Consider the following 18,728-nt stretch of genomic DNA (forward strand, 5'->3'; position numbering starts at 1 on the left):
AAGTATGTTCGTTCACACAATCAAGCAGAGGAACAACACACAAGACATTCAATTGAACAGAATTTTAATAAAAGTCAGAGACTGATGTGTACATAAATATGGCATTTATCATCATAATATAAGATACAGCATAAAAAGCAAAGGCATGCTTAAATGAGCAAAGAGTACATTAAGATCTGATATGCCGCTAAATGAAACAATGGCAAAAAATTGCCTACTCAATATTGCAGATTTCCCTTTTAAAATCTAAACAGCTTCAATACAAACTAACAGAGGCATCAAAAGTTTTCATAACAGTCTTATTTGTGCAAATGCTTTTGGCATTTATCTTTGAGAACTTACACTGCTGATCATTGCATGCTTTAGGACATTTTATAAGTTAGCACTTATTAAAATGTGAAAATACACCAAAGGGTGCATACTCTTCTACCTTTCTGGTAGTTCTGCTTAACAAGCGTCAGTTACGGCACATGGTGCCAACACGTTCAACCTATATGGTACTGCAGTCCATGCAGAACCACAAATAATAACACTTCAAACAAAAAAATGTTTTAAAAAAAAAGCTCATGCCATCATTAAATAAGATCTAATCTTCTGTGAACATAACGACAAGGCTGATACTGAGAACCACAGCAAAAGGGTAAAAACCCTTCTAATACAACTAATAGTGAATTCGCCATAGTTATACGTCAAATAACAATATTAAAAATACAACAGAAATAAATCTTGCTTTAATTGAGTACCTTTCATGACAAAGATTAAATATCTACTAAAGTATCATTGTACTTTTAAGCTGTGCAGACATGAAAATAATTATTTAATTTCAAAACTTGTCCTTACCGGGAACGGCATGAACATTTTTTTGATAGTAAATTCCGGGATTTTGGACCAATGAGATTTCACTGTGGGCGGAGTGACACTGCATTACATGATAGACTGGGACGAAATCACTTCCTGTGGGTGAGGTTGAGATCTTGGTGTAGGTCACTCGGTGCCTGAATCTTTGTCTTGTTATCTAGTCTTTCAACAAAAATCATAAAGCCCCATCCTGAGACTGAAGGGTCAAAATCTCTGCGGCCAGTCTTTGTGGGTCCAGGAGATATGGGAACATGTCCATGGCCCTGTCCACCAAACGTGCATTAAAAATTGCAAGTAATTTCTTCCTCACCTGCTCCCGTTCGGACCACTGAGGACTGTGATTGGAAGGGGACCAGTGCCCATGTCCTCTCTCTGGCTGCATGGCATTATGGGATGCCGGAGGATAGCCACTATAATGGTCGGACCAGTAACCCTGGTGGGGAGGAGGTCCTCTGCTGTGTGGAAATGAATACTGGGACATGTTGACGGGAGGGTAAATTGGACCTCCGCCGTAGGAGTGATAGCGGGGTTGACCGTAACCTGGGTTTGACGAGCTGCTCCCGGCTCCACCAGCGCTCAGGGATTGGTAGGAACAGCAACTGCAGGGTTGGCTATTGGCCAAAACGTAGCGATGCCGCCCACTGCAGGATGGTTTGGACTTCCGATCACAATGGGGAGCTTCATGAGAATGATATTCATAGGAACCCAAGCCAGAATCCATACACTCTTGAGATCCGTTTGGAAAAGAATCCAGGCTTGTTGGCGAATGCCGACGTTCTTTTTTCGAAGGAAACTTCCTTTGCGTTAGCTGGGGGGCTCCTTTAATGACAAGGACATTTTCACTGGGGTAACTCTTCTTGAGAGATCCGCACATGTCGAGGGACAGTTTCTGTTCCAAAACTTCATCCAGAGACGGACTCGGACTGGAAAGCGGTTGAGGTTTGTGCGGAGTGGATGAAATTTTGGCTCTCTCTCGGAGCTCATCGGCCAGGGCACGCTGGGATTGCTTGGTTCGCTCCGGATGATGGAACTTACACTTGATTCCGTAAGTGCATTTCTTTCCTGCATTGAAAATTGGAGTTTAATTCTTGTTCACAAATAATCAAATCAAATAAATGCAGCCTGGGTGAGCGTAACAAAACTTTTGTACAGCATTGTATATTGTTTATCAATTCCTTAGATCTGAATGATCCCTTTCTAAATGGGCTATAACAAATAAAAATGCCACACCCTGATAATTACACCAACATGTGACCACAAGGCCATGTGAACACAATAGTGATTGAACAGTGTCAATCATTCATTAAAGTCAGAAAAAAAAATTCTCACCATAAGGACAGGGCTGTTTCTTAGGTATACGTGGAGTCTTCCTCAGAAAGTTGTCGAGGGTGGGTCCATGTCTTCCCAAAGGGTCATCTGGAGGCATAAACCTACAAAAAAGCAATGTGAATTTAATCAAATTGGAATTAATTAGCAGCAGGGCTTTTATTAAACAGCTTGACGTATGCTGCAATGACCAAAATGCAACTGCACTTACTTGTCGTTGACGAACGAGTACATCAGAAGCCTCTCCTCTATAAAACGCTTCCACTCAGGACGTTCTCCTTGCAGATCTCGGTAAGTGTCATTGGATACAATGATGCCGTCGGATTCATATGCCAGCTTCACGATAAAGCGGTCATCATAGCAAACCACCCGTTTTCCGGCCACCCTTCTGGATGGTGTGAACACCAAGAGCTTCCTCCGTTCTAATTCCCGCAGAATGTGCTGATCTGAAGAAAAATATTCATGAAATTTGAAATAAGTGTTGATGCGTTTTGCAACTGTCACAATTAGGGCAGACACTTTGATGCTTTAACTTAGTACAATTAAAAAATGTTGACCAATAATAAAATTAACATATTTAGTCATGCAGCCTGACCTGTGTGTAAATTTTTGTAATAAGAAATTGGAGCATTTTAAACTCGAAGTAACATCTAAATGCATGTTTGCACTTTCTAAAATCAAATATCTTAAAGTCTTTTACCTTGATTATATATGCATGGGCTAGAAATATATATGTCTCATGCATATATATACAGAGCAAGTATTTGAAAATAGCTATGTTTTTTTTTTATTGTGAACCTCGGACACATTAAAAAACTTGATTGTAAAATGAATTTTCTGTGAAAATCTAAGCAAGCGATAGGTTTACAGTATGTGCATAATATGGAAATAAAACAAACAATATCAAAATAATGTCCTCAGCAAATATAAGTATTTGATTGACATGAGATTAACAGCATATCATGTTATACATTTGACATATTGTTATTTACATAGGAGATTAACACCATATCATTTAATTAGTTTGACATAATGTTATTGATTTACAGCCAATGTTGGAACACACTGTCAGTTCTGTTCAAGCTAAACAAGTCTTGTTGGTATTCAATTCTTCTTTCGGACCAGCTGGATCAAACACCCCCAGGGAGAAAGTTTCTTGGCATCTTAATTTGCTTGTGATTTCCATTGGGCACCTGCCCATTTACACATTGACGGTATATTTCAAAGGAAGCAGGAATTCAAACATATTGATGCAATGTTTGCATAGTGAAATGGCAACAGTTGAGACAAATTAACATCACAACTATCTGTTGGTTTCACGGTATTATTACTACAACCACAAAGTTGCATTATTCCTCTCTAGCTAGGTCAAAGTTCTTGAGGGATTGGCCAACATGCAGATGATGATCAAACAGGCTGGTACATTGGTACAAAAGCAGCAGTCACATTATTACACTGCTCTACTGCGGCCTTCTTTGTTTTGTTTTTTACGAGGAAGTAACGAAAGTTTTAAAAGCCCAAGGTACTTGCCAATATATCCGATGACATACTTCATTCAGTCAGCTACACAAATGAAATCATTTTAGGGTTTTCCCATACTTTCAGTTCTATTATTTTACACCTGCGTTTGATTGGGTTTAAAACCAGAAATGAAAAAACAGAACTGCATTTCTAATACTAACTTTAGTTGAAAAATCAATCATACATAATTTGCTATCTATTGGCATAATCTGTTGCCTCTTGTTTAGTCGTTTGGTTGCTATGAGGAAACAGACACTGCTTAAGGGAATGTACTGTTGGACAACAGGAATTGTTCCTGTCACAAGGTGCATTCCCTTTTCCTCACCTGTAATGGGTACATCAGGTCGCGGCTGTTCTTTTCTCCAGGAAGGCACAAACACTGTGATGTCAACGTGACCCCGCTCCAGGAAAAAGTTCACTGCCAGCTGAATTCCCAGACAGGAAAAAACTTCCTTGTTCCCGTGGCTAAGAAACAGTTTTTAGAAATTAGGTTTGAATTTGCATAATAAATTGTATTGCATGTTGTACAGATATTAATTCATTTAGCAAGCACTTTTATTCAAAGCTACTTACAAGCAAGGAATATCAAACCCATTTTAACATATTAAACTTTTAAAATTTAAAGTTGTAATTAGAGCGAATCAACTACATAACCGACAGACATTATAGATCTGCGGAAGAAAGCAGTAAGACATCAGTTAATTTTCTTTCCTTACCAGTTGAGCTAAGGGGAATGTTAAAGTTCATTAAATAAATGTTGTTATACTTCCTTCTAGACAGTGGAAGACTTGGTCAATAGGCAACATAGGGCGGTGATGTACAATCCAGTGAAATCACAAAATAAAAGCACCACAAAAGTCAATTTTAATTGAGCTAATGGGTGTGTGAAAAGTGAAAACTGTCTGTTTAATTAAATGTGTCTGATTTATAGGAACAAAAATAGCACAAATGTGGGAAGAGCTATCCAATCAGACGACGTGTTGCAATGCTGTTGGGCCAGTTCAATTTCACAGTGTACTTTTCACATTCTCCTCCAGGATAGAAAGAAGGAAGGGAGGGGACTGAAAACGGCACTGATTTGCATATAAGATTATTTGCATACTGGAGTGTTGACAGCTACAGGAGCCTGCAGGGGCAAATCTGGACGCTACTTGCAAATTCAGGTGAAATACAAAGAGAAGGGAGGGTTTTAAAATGCTTCAAAAGATTCACAAGAGAACTGTGAATTCGCTTTGGAAACATCGAACTTCTCCAAATAACTTCCTAATTTTCTGGTTTGACATTTGGAATTAATTACTCATTGCGACAAATCCCACGCGAATAATTTGTTGAGAAAAATACTACGAAGTCGAGGGTCCAAATACCATTCAGTCTGTCCAGTAACATTTATCTGTTTTCCATAACATGATTGCCAAAAACATATATGTGTGTGAGGAAACACTGTAGAAAGGAATACTACAGTACAAATGATAAACATTTCTCAATATTGTTTCATTAATTTGTAAACACTATTCATCTATTTTACAGTAAACAAACAGACTTGGCCATGATGTAATGAACATTCCTTTATTTTTTCTATCATAATTAGAATTATTTTCAAAGCAAACTATAATTAAGACGAAAAGTGTGGCACTATTAAAACATTAGCCCAACAGGGCAACATTTTGCTAAACGATTTTTGATATTCCGTTTGGTGATGCTATAAATGGCAAAAAAATAGCACAACTCAAATTATTTAAAAAAAAATGTAAAGGGAAAGCAGCCTTAAATAGAACACTATGTATTAGTTCTAGGAAAACTGTTATCTAGTGATTTTTAACATTTGAAATGTCCTGTTAAACATTTGATACAAAGGAAAAGGTCGTCAAAATTAATATTGCCTTTAAATTTACTGTAAATATTAATAGCAAAGGGTTGGAAGCTGTAGTGTCATTGAAAGCATGTCATGTGTACAGTAAACTCACCTCATGGCTACATTAGACCCATCAATGACTATAGGTCTGAGTGCGTCGTCATCCTCTACCAGCTCTTCCAGAGCACTTGACACTGCCAGAGCACTTTGATTTTGGGTCTTACTGGAACCATCTCCACGTGGAACCAGCACTGGGGATGCTGTAGATTCCTCTCTCTCTTCAGATTCCCCAGCAACCTGTATCAGCTCCCCCAGAACCCTGTTGGTGTCAGCGCTGAGGCCGAGTTTCAGGAAAGCGGCACGGACCTGCGTTTGGGAAAACCCCAGCTTGAGGAACAGGTCGAGCTGGGTCTGAAAGTCAGACCCCAGTTCTGAGGATTCATCTGGAGTCGGGCTGGGCTGAGCCGGGTCCATTCTAGCGTCACAGAAAACGGGAGGCTTGTACAGAGACGCAGGTGCTGTTACCCATGTGTTGGTGTTTGCGTCAGATTTGTGTGATCCTAAGCTGGGTGACCAAAGGGAATCCAAATACAATTGTAATGTGGGGATGGTGCCAATATCAGCACTCATCTCTACATCTGGAAAAACGTCCTTGTCAGTCACGCCTGTTAACAGAAAGCGTAATGTTAGAGATAAGATAAATTGAACATTTATGGTGAATTCCGATATTTATTTATAACCTTTCTAATAATCTGAAACTAAGATATCATCTACAGATCACATGGCAATTATTTTCACTACAACACCGACATCACATTACTATGTGACAATCAGACTGATATTTCAAACATTTATGAATTTATTAATCTATTTAGGAATCTTAAACCAATTAAAAATGACTATAATAGCTACAATTCTGATATGGTTAAAATAGAGACAGACATTTAATTCCAAAAAATACATATTTTTTAAATAAACTACATTTAATTAAAATTAGTTCTAGGCTATAAATTATTAGTGCATATTTATATTAACAAATAACAATGTATAAATATGTATAAATAATAATATATATTTATTAAATCAGTGACATCTAGAAGCAAACAAGCTATGAAAATCAATGTAGGCCTATCTAAACTGTTACTGTACGTTTTGAACAGGAAATGTCATCTTCAGACGTGAAACTTTATGTTTCACAGCCATTTTACAAATAGTAGGTTTCTAAACTCATCTAGTCTTATATATTTTCACTACAACACCGACATCACATTATTTCACAGTTTTGATTATATTTATTTGCGGCGCGTTCCCGCATTCCAACACATGGACGCGCTCTGTCCCCTTTTTAACCTCATCACTTTGTTTACAAAAGTTTTAAAGTTTATTTCTACATACTACTTGACAAAATAAGTAGCTATCAGAACTGTCAATGATTACTATTAGGAAAGTCAATTTACCGAATCTATCGTTTACTGTACTTAAGTGTACAGATAAATAAGTTAAAACAGTTACAAGCAAAACAAAAATCATACTAACCTTTACTTGATCTGTTCTCTGTGTTTTGAGCGGCTGTCTTGTGGTAATTAAGTTTATACGCTCATAAGTTTCGCTCCTGGTGAACCCAAAGCAGTAAAATGCTGGAGAGAGATTCGACACACCTTTTAGAAAACGCAAAACCAGGAAGTAAGTCACGCACTCGTTGACGTCATGGAGGCCTTTGGATTCTACCAGACAGTTCTCTTTTTCCTCCATTAAGAATAATAGTGTTTACTGGTATATTTCTTATCCAGTTCAAATTAAATGTATAAATATTACCCTTAAAATTATATCTTATAAACAGATTTAATTCTGACATTGAAATATTTTGTACATTTTGTGGTTTATATGCAGAAACATTTCATTTATTTTAGAGTTGTCCTCATTCGGCTTGTTTTTGGTTAGATTTCTGTTCATTTATTAAAACCCCTATCATGCCCAGTTGTCAACTGTATTTTGGAAAAGTTTTAGGCTATTCATATTTGTTTTCCACTCATGACAAATCTTATTCTAAGCGGAATATCTTTTAATTATCATGTTATTTCTATTAGCTAAATGTTGTAAATAAGGGTGAAATAATCCTTTGTTTTCAAAAGGCAGAAGTTATTTAAACACAATATTAACAATAAGATAAAAAATCTATAAAATATATTAAAAATAAGAAGCAGTAAAATGTGTTAATATTTGTAAAAAAAAGAAAAAAGTTGTATTGTGCTCCTTGTGAATTTGATTTCATAGAGATAAATACATATGACAAATCTTAACCATGTTTTACACATTTTATGTAAAAAATAAGCTATTTATTGAAAATGAAACGTGCCATTAGAATCAAGTTTCACATGTCACATGATAACTGATGTCATATGAGAACTTTAAGTTCCACTTTTTATTTCCAAGAAACCTCAGAACCCATAAACCAATATAATGATCTGAAAAAGCTATAGCCTAAAAACATCAATAACTATTTTCATTTAAACTCCATAGTCTTAATAATTATTAAGGAGATTAAGGAGCAGTATTTGATGTAGGTCTAGTCTGTAATGTTATTAATGTCATTTTTTTTTATGTGTATGATTCTTTAAATTAATCTTTTAAACAAATGGTCTACATTTGTGAATTTTACTTCCCCTAGATTTATATATATATATATACACACACAACATTTGACAGTGAGAAGTGAGTGTGTAATTCCTGGTGCTTTTGTAAATTCTCATTATTACTCTGTCGGTTATTATTTCCTCAAAATCAGCCAAATACTACATATCACATCTGTCTGATGTTATCCTCAGGTCAAGAAATATAAATGTCAAGAGAATAACTGTTACAGAATCATGAACATTTTGGTGTGTGTTAAAAGTAATTTCCTTTGTGGTTTGCAAAAAAAGGGAAGCCCCTAGTGAACACTCACTCAGACCACAGTTGCAGATTGCAGATCCTCTCTCCTGCCTTCACCACAAAGCAAGAATCTTTTCTTGGCAAGCACAATGAATGACAAAATACTGTGATGTATTGTTTATTTGTGTATTTTATTTGACTGACTGGATGTGTTGCTGCTTATGATACATATGCTGTAGTTTATAGAGATCAAATTGTGGAAGTTTTCAAGATTTAAGTGGTGATTATGTTTATTCTAGTAAGACTAAGATTCCCCTTATAATTTTTGAAGTAAAGGAGATGGTTTGGGTCTTGCACGAACTTTGTTGCATTTTACCTTTTTAATAATTTTTCTGGATATGATAGTTGTCGCAAGATGATCATCATGCTGTGAATGAGATTCATCCTCTGATGGAGAATGTTTGGCATCTTCTGCTGGGTGATCTTCAGAATGAGGTTCTTCTGCCGGATGATCTTCAGAATGAGGTTCTTCTGCTGGGTGATCTTCAGAATGAGGTTCTTCTGCTGGGTGATCTTCAGAATGAGGTTCTTCTGCTGGGTGATCTTCAGAATGAGGTTCTTCTGCCGGATGATCTTCAGAATGAGGTTCTTCTGCTGGATGATCTTCAGAATGAGGTTCTTCTGCCGGATGATCTTCAGAATGAGGTTCTTCTGCTGGATGATCTTCAGAATGAGGTTCTTCTGCTGGATGATCTTCAGAATGAGGTTCTTCTGCCGGATGATCTTCAGAATGAGGTTCTTCTGCTGGGTGATCTTCAGAATGAGGTTCTTCTGCTGGATGATCTTCAGAATGAGGTTCTTCTGCTGGATGATCTTCAGAATGAGGTTCTTCTGCTGGATGATCTTCAGAATGAGGTTCTTCTGCCGGATGATCTTCAGAATGAGGTTCTTCTGCTGGGTGATCTTCAGAATGAGGTTCTTCTGCTGGATGATCTTCAGAATGAGGTTCTTCTGCTGGATGATCTTCAGAATGAGGTTCTTCTGCTGGGTGATCTTCAGAATGAGGTTCTTCTGCTGGGTGATCTTCAGAATGAGGTTCTTCTGCTGGGTGATCTTCAGAATGAGGTTCTGCTGCTGGATGATCTTCAGAATGAGGTTCTTCTGCTGGGTGATCTTCAGAATGAGGTTCTTCTGCCGGATGATCTTCAGAATGAGGTTCTTCTGCTGGATGATCTTCAGAATGAGGTTCTTCTGCTGGATGATCTTCAGAATGAGGTTCTTCTGCTGGATGATCTTCAGAATGAGGTTCTTCTGCCGGATGATCTTCAGAATGAGGTTCTTCTGCTGGATGATCTTCAGAATGAGGTTCTTCTGCTGGGTGATCTTCAGAATGAGGTTCTTCTGCTGGATGATCTTCAGAATGAGGTTCTTCTGCTGGGTGATCTTCAGAATGAGGTTCTTCTGCTGGATGATCTTCAGAATGAGGTTCTTCTGCCGGATGATCTTCAGAATGAGGTTCTTCTGCTGGATGATCTTCAGAATGAGGTTCTTCTGCTGGGTGATCTTCAGAATGAGGTTCTTCTGCTGGATGATCTTCAGAATGAGGTTCTTCTGCTGGATGATCCTCAGAATGAGGTTCTTCTGCTGGATGATCTTCAGAATGAGGTTCTTCTGCTGGGTGATCTTCAGAATGAGGTTCTTCTGCTGGATGATCTTCAGAATGAGGTTCTTCTGCTGGGTGATCTTCAGAATGAGGTTCTTCTGCTGGATGATCTTCAGAATGAGGTTCTTCTGCTGGATGATCTTCAGAATGAGGTTCTTCTGCTGGATGATCTTCAGAATGAGGTTCTTCTGCTGGGTGATCTTCAGAATGAGGTTCTTCTGCCGGATGATCTTCAGAATGAGGTTCTTCTGCTGGATGATCTTCAGAATGAGGTTCTTCTGCTGGATGATCTTCAGAATGAGGTTCTTCTGCTGGATGATCTTCAGAATGAGGTTCTTCTGCTGGATGATCCTCAGAATGAGGTTCTTCTGCTGGATGATCTTCAGAATGAGGTTCTTCTGCTGGATGATCTTCAGAATGAGGTTCTTCTGCCGGATGATCTTCAGAATGAGGTTCTTCTGCTGGATGATCTTCAGAATGAGGTTCTTCTGCTGGATGCTCCTTGTCTGTAGACTGAGATTCTTCTTGTTGAGAAGGATGTTTCTCGTCTGAAGAGGATACTTCTGTTTTTTCTTTTTCTTTCCCATCATTCTCGAAACTGCCATCAGCAGAATCAGGTAAAACAACATCTCCATTGCTACCCATGTCACCTACTATATTTGACCCCTCTCCTAATTTGCCATTGAAATTGATGATTGTTTGGATGACTTTTGGACCAGGGAAATCCATAGCAATTATACCTACACAGTGTGGTCTATTGGTGTCCCCTTTAAGATCAAGGAGATAATCATCAACTTGTTTATTCAGTGTTTTTGCAATTTCTAGCGGGTCCTCGTTTTCTCCTTTGGCCCCGGTGTATGTGAGCATCATCTCACGATCACACTTTTCTGAAGCTAACTTTATATTTTGCCTCATTTGTTTTTCTTTTGTATCCTTGTCTGCATCCAATTCTGTTATATGAACAGGAAGTCCTAATTGTAATGTTGAACTCTGAATCAAGACTATCTTCCTTCTCACCTGTCCCATTGTTGGAATCTGGTTGTCTTTCCACAAAGATTTAATCCATTTATCACGACTTAAAAAGGTTGTGACTTGAGCAACAGCACCCTCATCTGGAGTCACTCTAAGCAACACGGTTTCTTTCTTCTGTTTTTCAAGAAACGTCTGCAGAGTTTTCAGAACATAAGAAAGGGTCTCTGTTTCCTGGACGCTTCCAGTCTTGTCATCCTTGATGCTTTTGGAAGACACATGCAATTCAAAAAAGCGTATGCCTGCATCCAGTTGGTTGTGCAGTCCCCATGCTTGAAACATTGGTGTGGATGTTTTCAAGCCTTTGGTGCTTTGGTGTGTTCCAGGGATTGATATAGCTGATAGAAGCTTGTTATCTTCTATTTTCTTCATCCACTTGTGCTTGAGATACTTGCCACTGAAGGTTTCAGAGGTGCTGACATGTTTCATACCCTCACACGTACAGATAGCCACCCTGCAGGTAAAAAAGCTAAATTGTAATACACACAATATGTGTCACTTATATATTTTAATCACAGATGTTTTCATGTCTTACATATTCATATTAGGCTACTCACCACATTGGAACTTACACTATAAACACAGAGAGGTACTGAAAGTTTCCCATTATTCTTAGCTTCCTTCTGCAACCAAATTTCTGCAAAAAATGTTTATAAATATATAGATAAAAAAATAATGATATAGTTATATAAAGATTTTGAACATTAGTCTCAAGAGAGCTAAAATCACTCATCACATTATTGAACATTGCTATTGTAAAACAAGAAGTGCAATCATAAAAAGCTAGTTTCGCCCTTTTGACAGCAAAGATTACCTGTAAAACCCACACTTCAACAGTTCCACATGTTAAAAGTGCAAGAGTTTCCCTGTTAAAAGTAATTTGTATTTAGCCATCATGTCACCCTAACCACATGGAATTCATATTTAGGAATGTGTTATATAATGATTTTCAAACAGCAACAACACAGAATATTTATACTTACAAAGTGTGTAGAAATAAAGAATGTTTTTAGAATAGGTTTACACTGAATTCGAACACTGGCATCAGACAGCTCAAGAAACCGAAGTAAAGGGTGATGTTTGCCTTCTTTCCTTTTTCCATGTACTTTACATCTTTAACTGATGCAGTTGTACAGCATTTGACTACATTTGCCTAAACAGTCAATGAAAAATGAGCCCTGAAATAGTTTGCATTTATTCTCCATACACAGACGACGTATGAAAATCATCAAAAACTTTATAACTGACAGATGAATTTAAGAGGAATAGTGAATGAAGCATATTCCATGAACAGAATTTATGATATCTTTAAAATAAGGGCACAGAATTGTTCTATGTGGAAAGTAGATCTTAAGTTAAAGGTTACAATTATACAGTTAGGGCAAGTTGTCACGTGTTTTAAGTCTTATACATTTATGTATAAAAAATGCAATATTTAAACGGTTAGATCCTTAATGCAGTAAAAAAAAAAGACAATTATAGGCTACCAGCTGTCTCTACAATTATTTAACAGATATAACTGAATAAACTAATGATTGATTAAATGAACATAAACAATACAGTGGAGTATGCAAATTATTATAATCCATGCACCGCGCGCGTCTGTGAGGTGTGTGAGCGCGCGCGCAAGAGCAGCGGGTCAGCGTGGTATTACGTGACATCATAATGCCCCACTAAAAGCTCTCGTCTTTTATATGCGGATTGCGGCGTGTAGCCTACTATACCAGAAGAAAATGAACTTGACAAACTGCAGTAACAAGTGAAAGTGAGCAGCTAACACCACATTTCAGCATGTCTCAAAGAACTCTTCCTTTGCTCATCATAAACCTCGGTGGAGAAATGATCTACATTCTGGATCAGCGCCTCCGAGCGCAGGATGAAAACGATGATAAAACTCAGAGAGGTAACAAACCAACCAAACAACCAACCAACCCCATAGCCCATGATAGCTGCTCAACTAACGAATCCTGCTTTAGTAAACTAGTGCATCAAAACGGGAAAATCGTTAAATGCAAATAATAATAAATAAAATAAAGCAAATAATAGGTTAAAACTTTGACCATTGAAGCCACATCCACAAGTCTCACTGATCGCTAATCTTCTTATTCAATCTATTTAGATGTCAGTAATTGTGCACATTATTGGACCTATTCAATAGTAGGCTAATAAATGCATGTATCCGATTTATGTATGGTGCATGTTATGTCTGTGGCTTCTAAATGGACCAAGAGTCTGGAAAATAAAGTTGATGATGATGAAATATCAGTTTGTTTTTAAACATGTTTGTACCTTTACACAATAAACCTGTGCCCTGAAGCAAAAGCAGTTGAGATCCATGAGAACACAGTTGAGAAATATTTTTATTCTGACCAGTAAATATAATGAAAGTTTTCATAGAAATATCAGGACTAAGCACTGCAGGCCTGTTTACATGCATGATAATGGTATCTCAGCTGTTGTCAGAGGGTAATTTGTGTAATTGACATATTAATGAACCATGTCTAATCTTCAATTACACGTCCTGTCGAAAGGCAGAGTCATGGAGAACTTACTGCATGAGCTCACTCAAATGTAACAGGATTTTGGTCTGAACGCAGGTTCATTTCTTTTTCTTTTCTTTTTTTGCAGGTGGTTGGACAGAAGATGACAGGAAAAGAGGTACTACAACAAGTTTGAAATTTGTTACAAATATTTGATATGCCGTACATGTGCCATGCAGCGTAATCATGTGTGAAATAATCTGTTTTCGGTAAAACGCCACATTGAGCACACCAAATAATAATTAATAATAAAAAAAGTATTATCAAAAATTGAGATTAACCATAATTAGTACCATAAAAAAAACTAACAAAAATAATTTTATGATGCAAATTTCAGCAGCTTCTTTCTATTTTTTTGGGGTGGGGTGGGGTAGGGTGAGGGGGGGGGGGGTTGTGGTGTGTGTGATGTTGGAGATTTCACTCTTGCCTCAGTCTTTCTCTTTTTCTCAATTGTCATCATTCTGTCTCTGTAGTTATGAATGATATAGTGGCCACTATGTTCAATAAGGCTTTTCTAGAGGAGCTCTTGCGGCCGCAGGATCTGTATTCCCACCGAGCTCTGCGGACAGTTTTGACACGGATAGCACACACCTCCATTATGCGTCTTAACCCAGCCAGCATGGACAAGGTATGGGCTCCGGATTACCTCTCTCATCGCAAAAACAAATACATGTCTTGACTAAACTTAAAATGTCAATATGCCATGACTTAAAAATATCCCATCATCAACAGGTTACTAAATGTGACCAAAAAGGCAACTAAATTAAAGTTGTTAATTAAACCAAATAAACTGAAGTTGGATAGTCTTTTCTTCTTTATTGTGACGATCACCAGTGTCCAGTGAGTGTGTATCTGAGTGAAAAGGCTTCTCGAACAAGAAAAAATGTAGGGTGGGACTTAATTTTGTCCATGGGGAGTGTTTGGAAGTTTGGGCTTTGCTATTGGTCGATCTCATTTGAGTGACAGGTTGCCGGCCGTTGAGCCAGTAAAATGACATCAGAGAAGAGAAGAGATGTCACTGCAAGAGGGAGGGGAAGTAACTTCGATTAAAGAATACGAGGGCATATGAATTTTAAAGAAATAATGGTGCATGGATAAATTATTTATGATAAACACTGCAATGTTCCATTAAAAATAAGAACTGTCCATTTGATAATAAAAAAAACCTGTAGTATCCGACTCCGCTGCTTATCTTAAAAAAGTAGACAAAATGCCTTATTTTGGCTTTACTTATGTTCCTGAACACTGTACTTCTGAATATTAAGTAAACAAACAAAAACAGGTTTTAGCATTATTTAAATTACCCATGAACCATTAACAGTTTACACTGTTATGTAACTGTAGAATGGTGTTACACATTCAATAATATTTCTGACTTGAATAATACCAAATAATTTTAAACACATTTTATAGCACAGTTCATATTTAATACTCATTACCTGTTTAAATTTGTGTTGTTTTCTTTATTGTAGCTGTATGATTTGATGACTATGGCCTTTAAGTATCAGATCGTTCTGTGTCCACGTCCACAAGATTTACTGCTCATCACCTTCAACCACACGGACACCGTCAAGGAACTGGTTAAGGATAATCCCAGCCTCGTTAACCAGATCAACGAAGCCCAGCGGCAGCTTATTGAGGTAAATGTGCACTGGTGTCCACCAACAACTAGTTTGCACTTAGTTTCTAAATGTGGTGTATACTATGAACGCTTGTTTCTCTGCCATTAAATAAAATTAAATTAAAAAGGCGACTTTTTATCTGACAATTCTGACTTTTTTTTCTTGCAATTGTAAGATTATATCTCACAATTCTGAGTGAAAAAAGTAATAATTGCAAGATATAAAGTTGCAATTACTTTTTTTAAATTCTGTGTTGGAAACAAGCTGCCAGAGTAAACATCGAGTTTCATTATGTAAAAAAATATATAAATGGATCTCTTTTAAATCTGTTGTTGTTGTGAAGTGATTCTATCTATAATCTATCGCACATCAAGTTGCTTTTCTGTGCCAAGATTATTATTTCTAGTGCATATTTGAAAATGAAAAAGCACCTCTTTCTAAGGTATACACACCCTTATCGGATGGTGAGTTTCAACTCATCCGGCATGCGTTGCTGGTTCTCTTTCAAGATATGCAAATCAGGGTGAGCTATTTATTTATGTGAAAGCTTATTAAGTGAAATGGATTGCTGCCAGATCATATAACTGTATGCAAATCATTAATGTCATGGCATTTTTTTGTAAGAGCATTCAAGCATAGTTATTTTGTCATGTACGTGTAGTCACACATACTGATTTAATGAGATTTGTGACATTTTTCATTCACAGATCTCAATTTTCTTGAAAGAAAAAATCCAGAATCCAAACGGGCATTTTGTGCTGCAGACCTCAGGCCCGGTGCCTCACGGATTTGAGGTTCCTGGTTTAATCAGGTAAGGCAGGAGAAGGTCAAAGGTCACAGGCAGGCTCCTTATATTCTTTACTTTAGTTCTTCATCAGTAGCTTTTGACTGGAAAACACAGAAGTTTCATGGGAATATTATCACATCCTTACAGTCATACACTCATTTTGTTCCTTCAGCATTCCAGTAAGCATTCTTGTCTTGCAGGCGGTTTAATGCTAAAGGGTGCGAGGTGAGGAGATCAAGGTTCCCCAGTGGAGGAAGCTACACAAGTGCTGGACGCCACGACTCGGTTGACCTCTCTGGAGACAGGGTCACACTTCTGGGCACCAACATGTAAATGGGAAAATTAATAATTAGGAATTATAAATGCTTTTTAAAAAGATTTGTAAACATATGTAAAAAATAAAATGTAAATAATAATAATAATAATAATATATATATATATATATATATATATATATATATATATATATATATATATATGTGTGTGTGTGTAATTACAATAAAATATAATAAATATATTTTATTATATATTATAGACATTTAAATAAATTATATTATTATATATTATATATTAAATAAATTATATAAATAAATAAAATAATATTTATTTACAATGTTATTTAATAGAGATAATTGTTTATTATAATACACAATAATTATTATATATATTAAAATAAACAGCAATAATTCATATTTTTAAATATCAAATTCATATTAAAAAAAGTATGTTTATACACCAAATATATGTGTGAGTATAATATAATCATAAATATAACACACTAAAAATAATAATAATATATATACACTACTGTTCAAAAGTTTGGGGTACGTTTTTTTTTAAAAAGAAATAAATAATTTTATTTTGCAAGGATACATTAAATGAATCAAAAAGTGACCGTGAAGACTTTTACATTGTCAAAAAAATTTGTTTATATATATAATATATATATATTTCAAATAAATGCTGTTCTTTTGAACTTTCTGTATTTTTGATCAATACACATTATATTTGTGGTTTTATCATCCTAAAACATATTTCTTAATTCATTCTCATGTAAATGTCTGATGTCATCTGCACAGGTACAGCCCACCCTCACCTGAAGACATGGATCCATCAAGCACCTCTAACAGCAGAGGGAAACTAAAGCAGGTACGTCCTCACTGCAGGCATCATAGGACATTCCACAGTACTGCTCATGTCCTCAACTAAATTAGGCTTATGTTTCATACATATGAAGTGTTATCTTTGCAACACATGGCTCTCTGGATGTCATTGTATTTTTGTGTGAATATCTGGACAGGCAGACACAACCCCCAATCCTCTGGCCACAGAGGAACTCAATCTACTCGCTAAACTGATGGGGGGAATGGAGGTGCGGAAACTCTTGAATGTGGACGCTGGTTTCAGAGTCAACCTGTGGCCCTTACATCAGGAGGAGGAGGAGGAGGGCGTGTAAGCATTACTAATCCAGACATAATCCTGCCACGTCCACACACAACCTCAGAGGCATAGTTGATACTTTGTCCTATATATATATAGTGTGTGTGTGTGTGTGTTTGTTTGTTTTTGTGTGTGTGTGTGTGTGTGTGTGTGTGTGTGTGTGTGTGTGTGTGTGTGTGTGTGTGTGTGTGTGTGTGTGTGTGTGTGTGTGTGTGTGGATAAAAGCATTTTCAACATCTAATTTTGTGTTGCAAAGAATAATAAAGGTGAACTGTTGTTTTCAAATATAATTTTACACGTGGACTGGTTAAAAATAACAGGTTAAAATGTTTGTTACTCTAACCTTTTCTCAAACTTTTCAGTGGAATTTCTGAAGGAACAGAGCACCAGTCATCTAGGGTCATTAACATACAAGTCACACAGGTAATGTGTCATGCACTTCACAAAACTGCTCATGCCCTTGTTTTGCTTTATTTTGTTGCCTAGGGCTGGCAATGTCCTTTGCTTCTAGTAAAATCTGTTATCGTTTTCTAATAAACACCAGTGTTGCTCCAGGGCAAGTTTACATTAGAGAGCTTTTTGACATTTGATTTTAACATTTCAACCACATCAATACTACTGTAAAGAGACCAAATTAAAAATACGTTTTTTTTGTTTTTTTTACATTAGTGACACATCTATACGATCATTTTATTATTACTGAACTTCAGTAAATGGCACAATAGAAATCAATAAAAAAAAAAAGTCAGTTCTTACTTATTCTTACTTATTCCTGAGTGTTTACCTTTGTATTCCAGGATCAGCTGGCCAGTACTGAGCTGGCACGCATAGCAGGAGAATTTGATGAGGAGGGAAGCCAGACAGAGGGACCCGGGAACAAAGGAGACGACTTGCTGGCCATGATGGATGAGCTCTGAAGGCTATGAGTCAGGAAGCATGAGGTAGGTCTGATAGAGGTCACAAAAATAAATAGGAGATTTGAAAATGCCTGGAATAGATACATTCAGAAACATAATTAAGAACATTCTGGAAACAAAATTGTACTGTGTTTCTGATTTTATTTAAGCTTAAATAAAATAAAATACATAATGCAATGTGTTCTTGCAAATGTTTTTAACTATAGGCTACATTAACGGCAAATTGGTTGAAAAAAATTCTTCTGATACTGGCAGATCTGACAAAATCTCTTCTGGGGACGTCTTCAACAGGGAAATTACTC

General features: G+C 36.8%; 2 protein-coding genes across 2 annotated transcripts; one reads left to right on the top strand and one right to left on the bottom strand.

Annotated features, from left to right (window-relative positions):
• Positions 1 to 47: 47 nt before the first annotated feature.
• zc3h12ab (zinc finger CCCH-type containing 12Ab) lies at positions 48 to 7,247 on the bottom strand. The gene is made up of 6 exons (XM_077194912.1): positions 7,094 to 7,247; positions 5,670 to 6,222; positions 4,031 to 4,170; positions 2,396 to 2,630; positions 2,188 to 2,288; positions 48 to 1,920 (listed from the first exon to the last, which is right to left on the bottom strand). Exons 2-6 carry the CDS (start codon positions 6,185 to 6,187, stop codon positions 1,034 to 1,036), a joined length of 1,881 nt encoding a protein of 626 aa, XP_077051027.1. The 5' UTR covers positions 6,188 to 6,222; positions 7,094 to 7,247; the 3' UTR covers positions 48 to 1,033.
• A 5,595-nt stretch (positions 7,248 to 12,842) lies between these two features.
• On the top strand, positions 12,843 to 18,440 carry oscp1a (organic solute carrier partner 1a). Its single transcript, XM_077194915.1, has 11 exons — positions 12,843 to 13,023; positions 13,749 to 13,778; positions 14,134 to 14,288; positions 15,133 to 15,300; positions 15,725 to 15,805; positions 15,990 to 16,093; positions 16,270 to 16,398; positions 17,149 to 17,218; positions 17,370 to 17,521; positions 17,872 to 17,932; positions 18,307 to 18,440. Exons 1-11 carry the CDS (start codon positions 12,912 to 12,914, stop codon positions 18,424 to 18,426), a joined length of 1,182 nt encoding a protein of 393 aa, XP_077051030.1. The 5' UTR covers positions 12,843 to 12,911; the 3' UTR covers positions 18,427 to 18,440.
• Positions 18,441 to 18,728: the final 288 nt, after the last annotated feature.

This window comes from Siphateles boraxobius, unplaced genomic scaffold (genome assembly GCF_051911475.1).
Source record: "Siphateles boraxobius isolate OS27281-9 unplaced genomic scaffold, OSU_SipBor_1 33, whole genome shotgun sequence".
Classification (NCBI taxonomy): Eukaryota; Metazoa; Chordata; class Actinopteri; order Cypriniformes; family Leuciscidae; genus Siphateles; species Siphateles boraxobius.

Bases quoted from the DNA above. Each gene is read 5' to 3' on its own strand.
- zc3h12ab (XM_077194912.1), bottom strand. From the start codon at position 6,187: ATGAGTGCTGATATTGGCACCATCCCCACATTACAATTGTATTTGGAT. The intron at 4,171-5,669 runs GTGAGTTTACTG...ACTGTTTCTTAG, and splicing joins GGGTCTAATGTAGCCATGAG to CCACGGGAACAAGGAAGTTT. The intron at 1,921-2,187 runs GTGAGAATTTTT...TTTTCAATGCAG, and splicing joins GAAACAGCCCTGTCCTTATG to GAAAGAAATGCACTTACGGA.
- oscp1a (XM_077194915.1), top strand. From the start codon at position 12,912: ATGTCTCAAAGAACTCTTCCTTTGCTCATCATAAACCTCGGTGGAGAA. The intron at 13,779-14,133 runs GTACTACAACAA...CTGTCTCTGTAG, and splicing joins AGAAGATGACAGGAAAAGAG to TTATGAATGATATAGTGGCC. The intron at 17,219-17,369 runs GTACGTCCTCAC...ATATCTGGACAG, and splicing joins GCAGAGGGAAACTAAAGCAG to GCAGACACAACCCCCAATCC.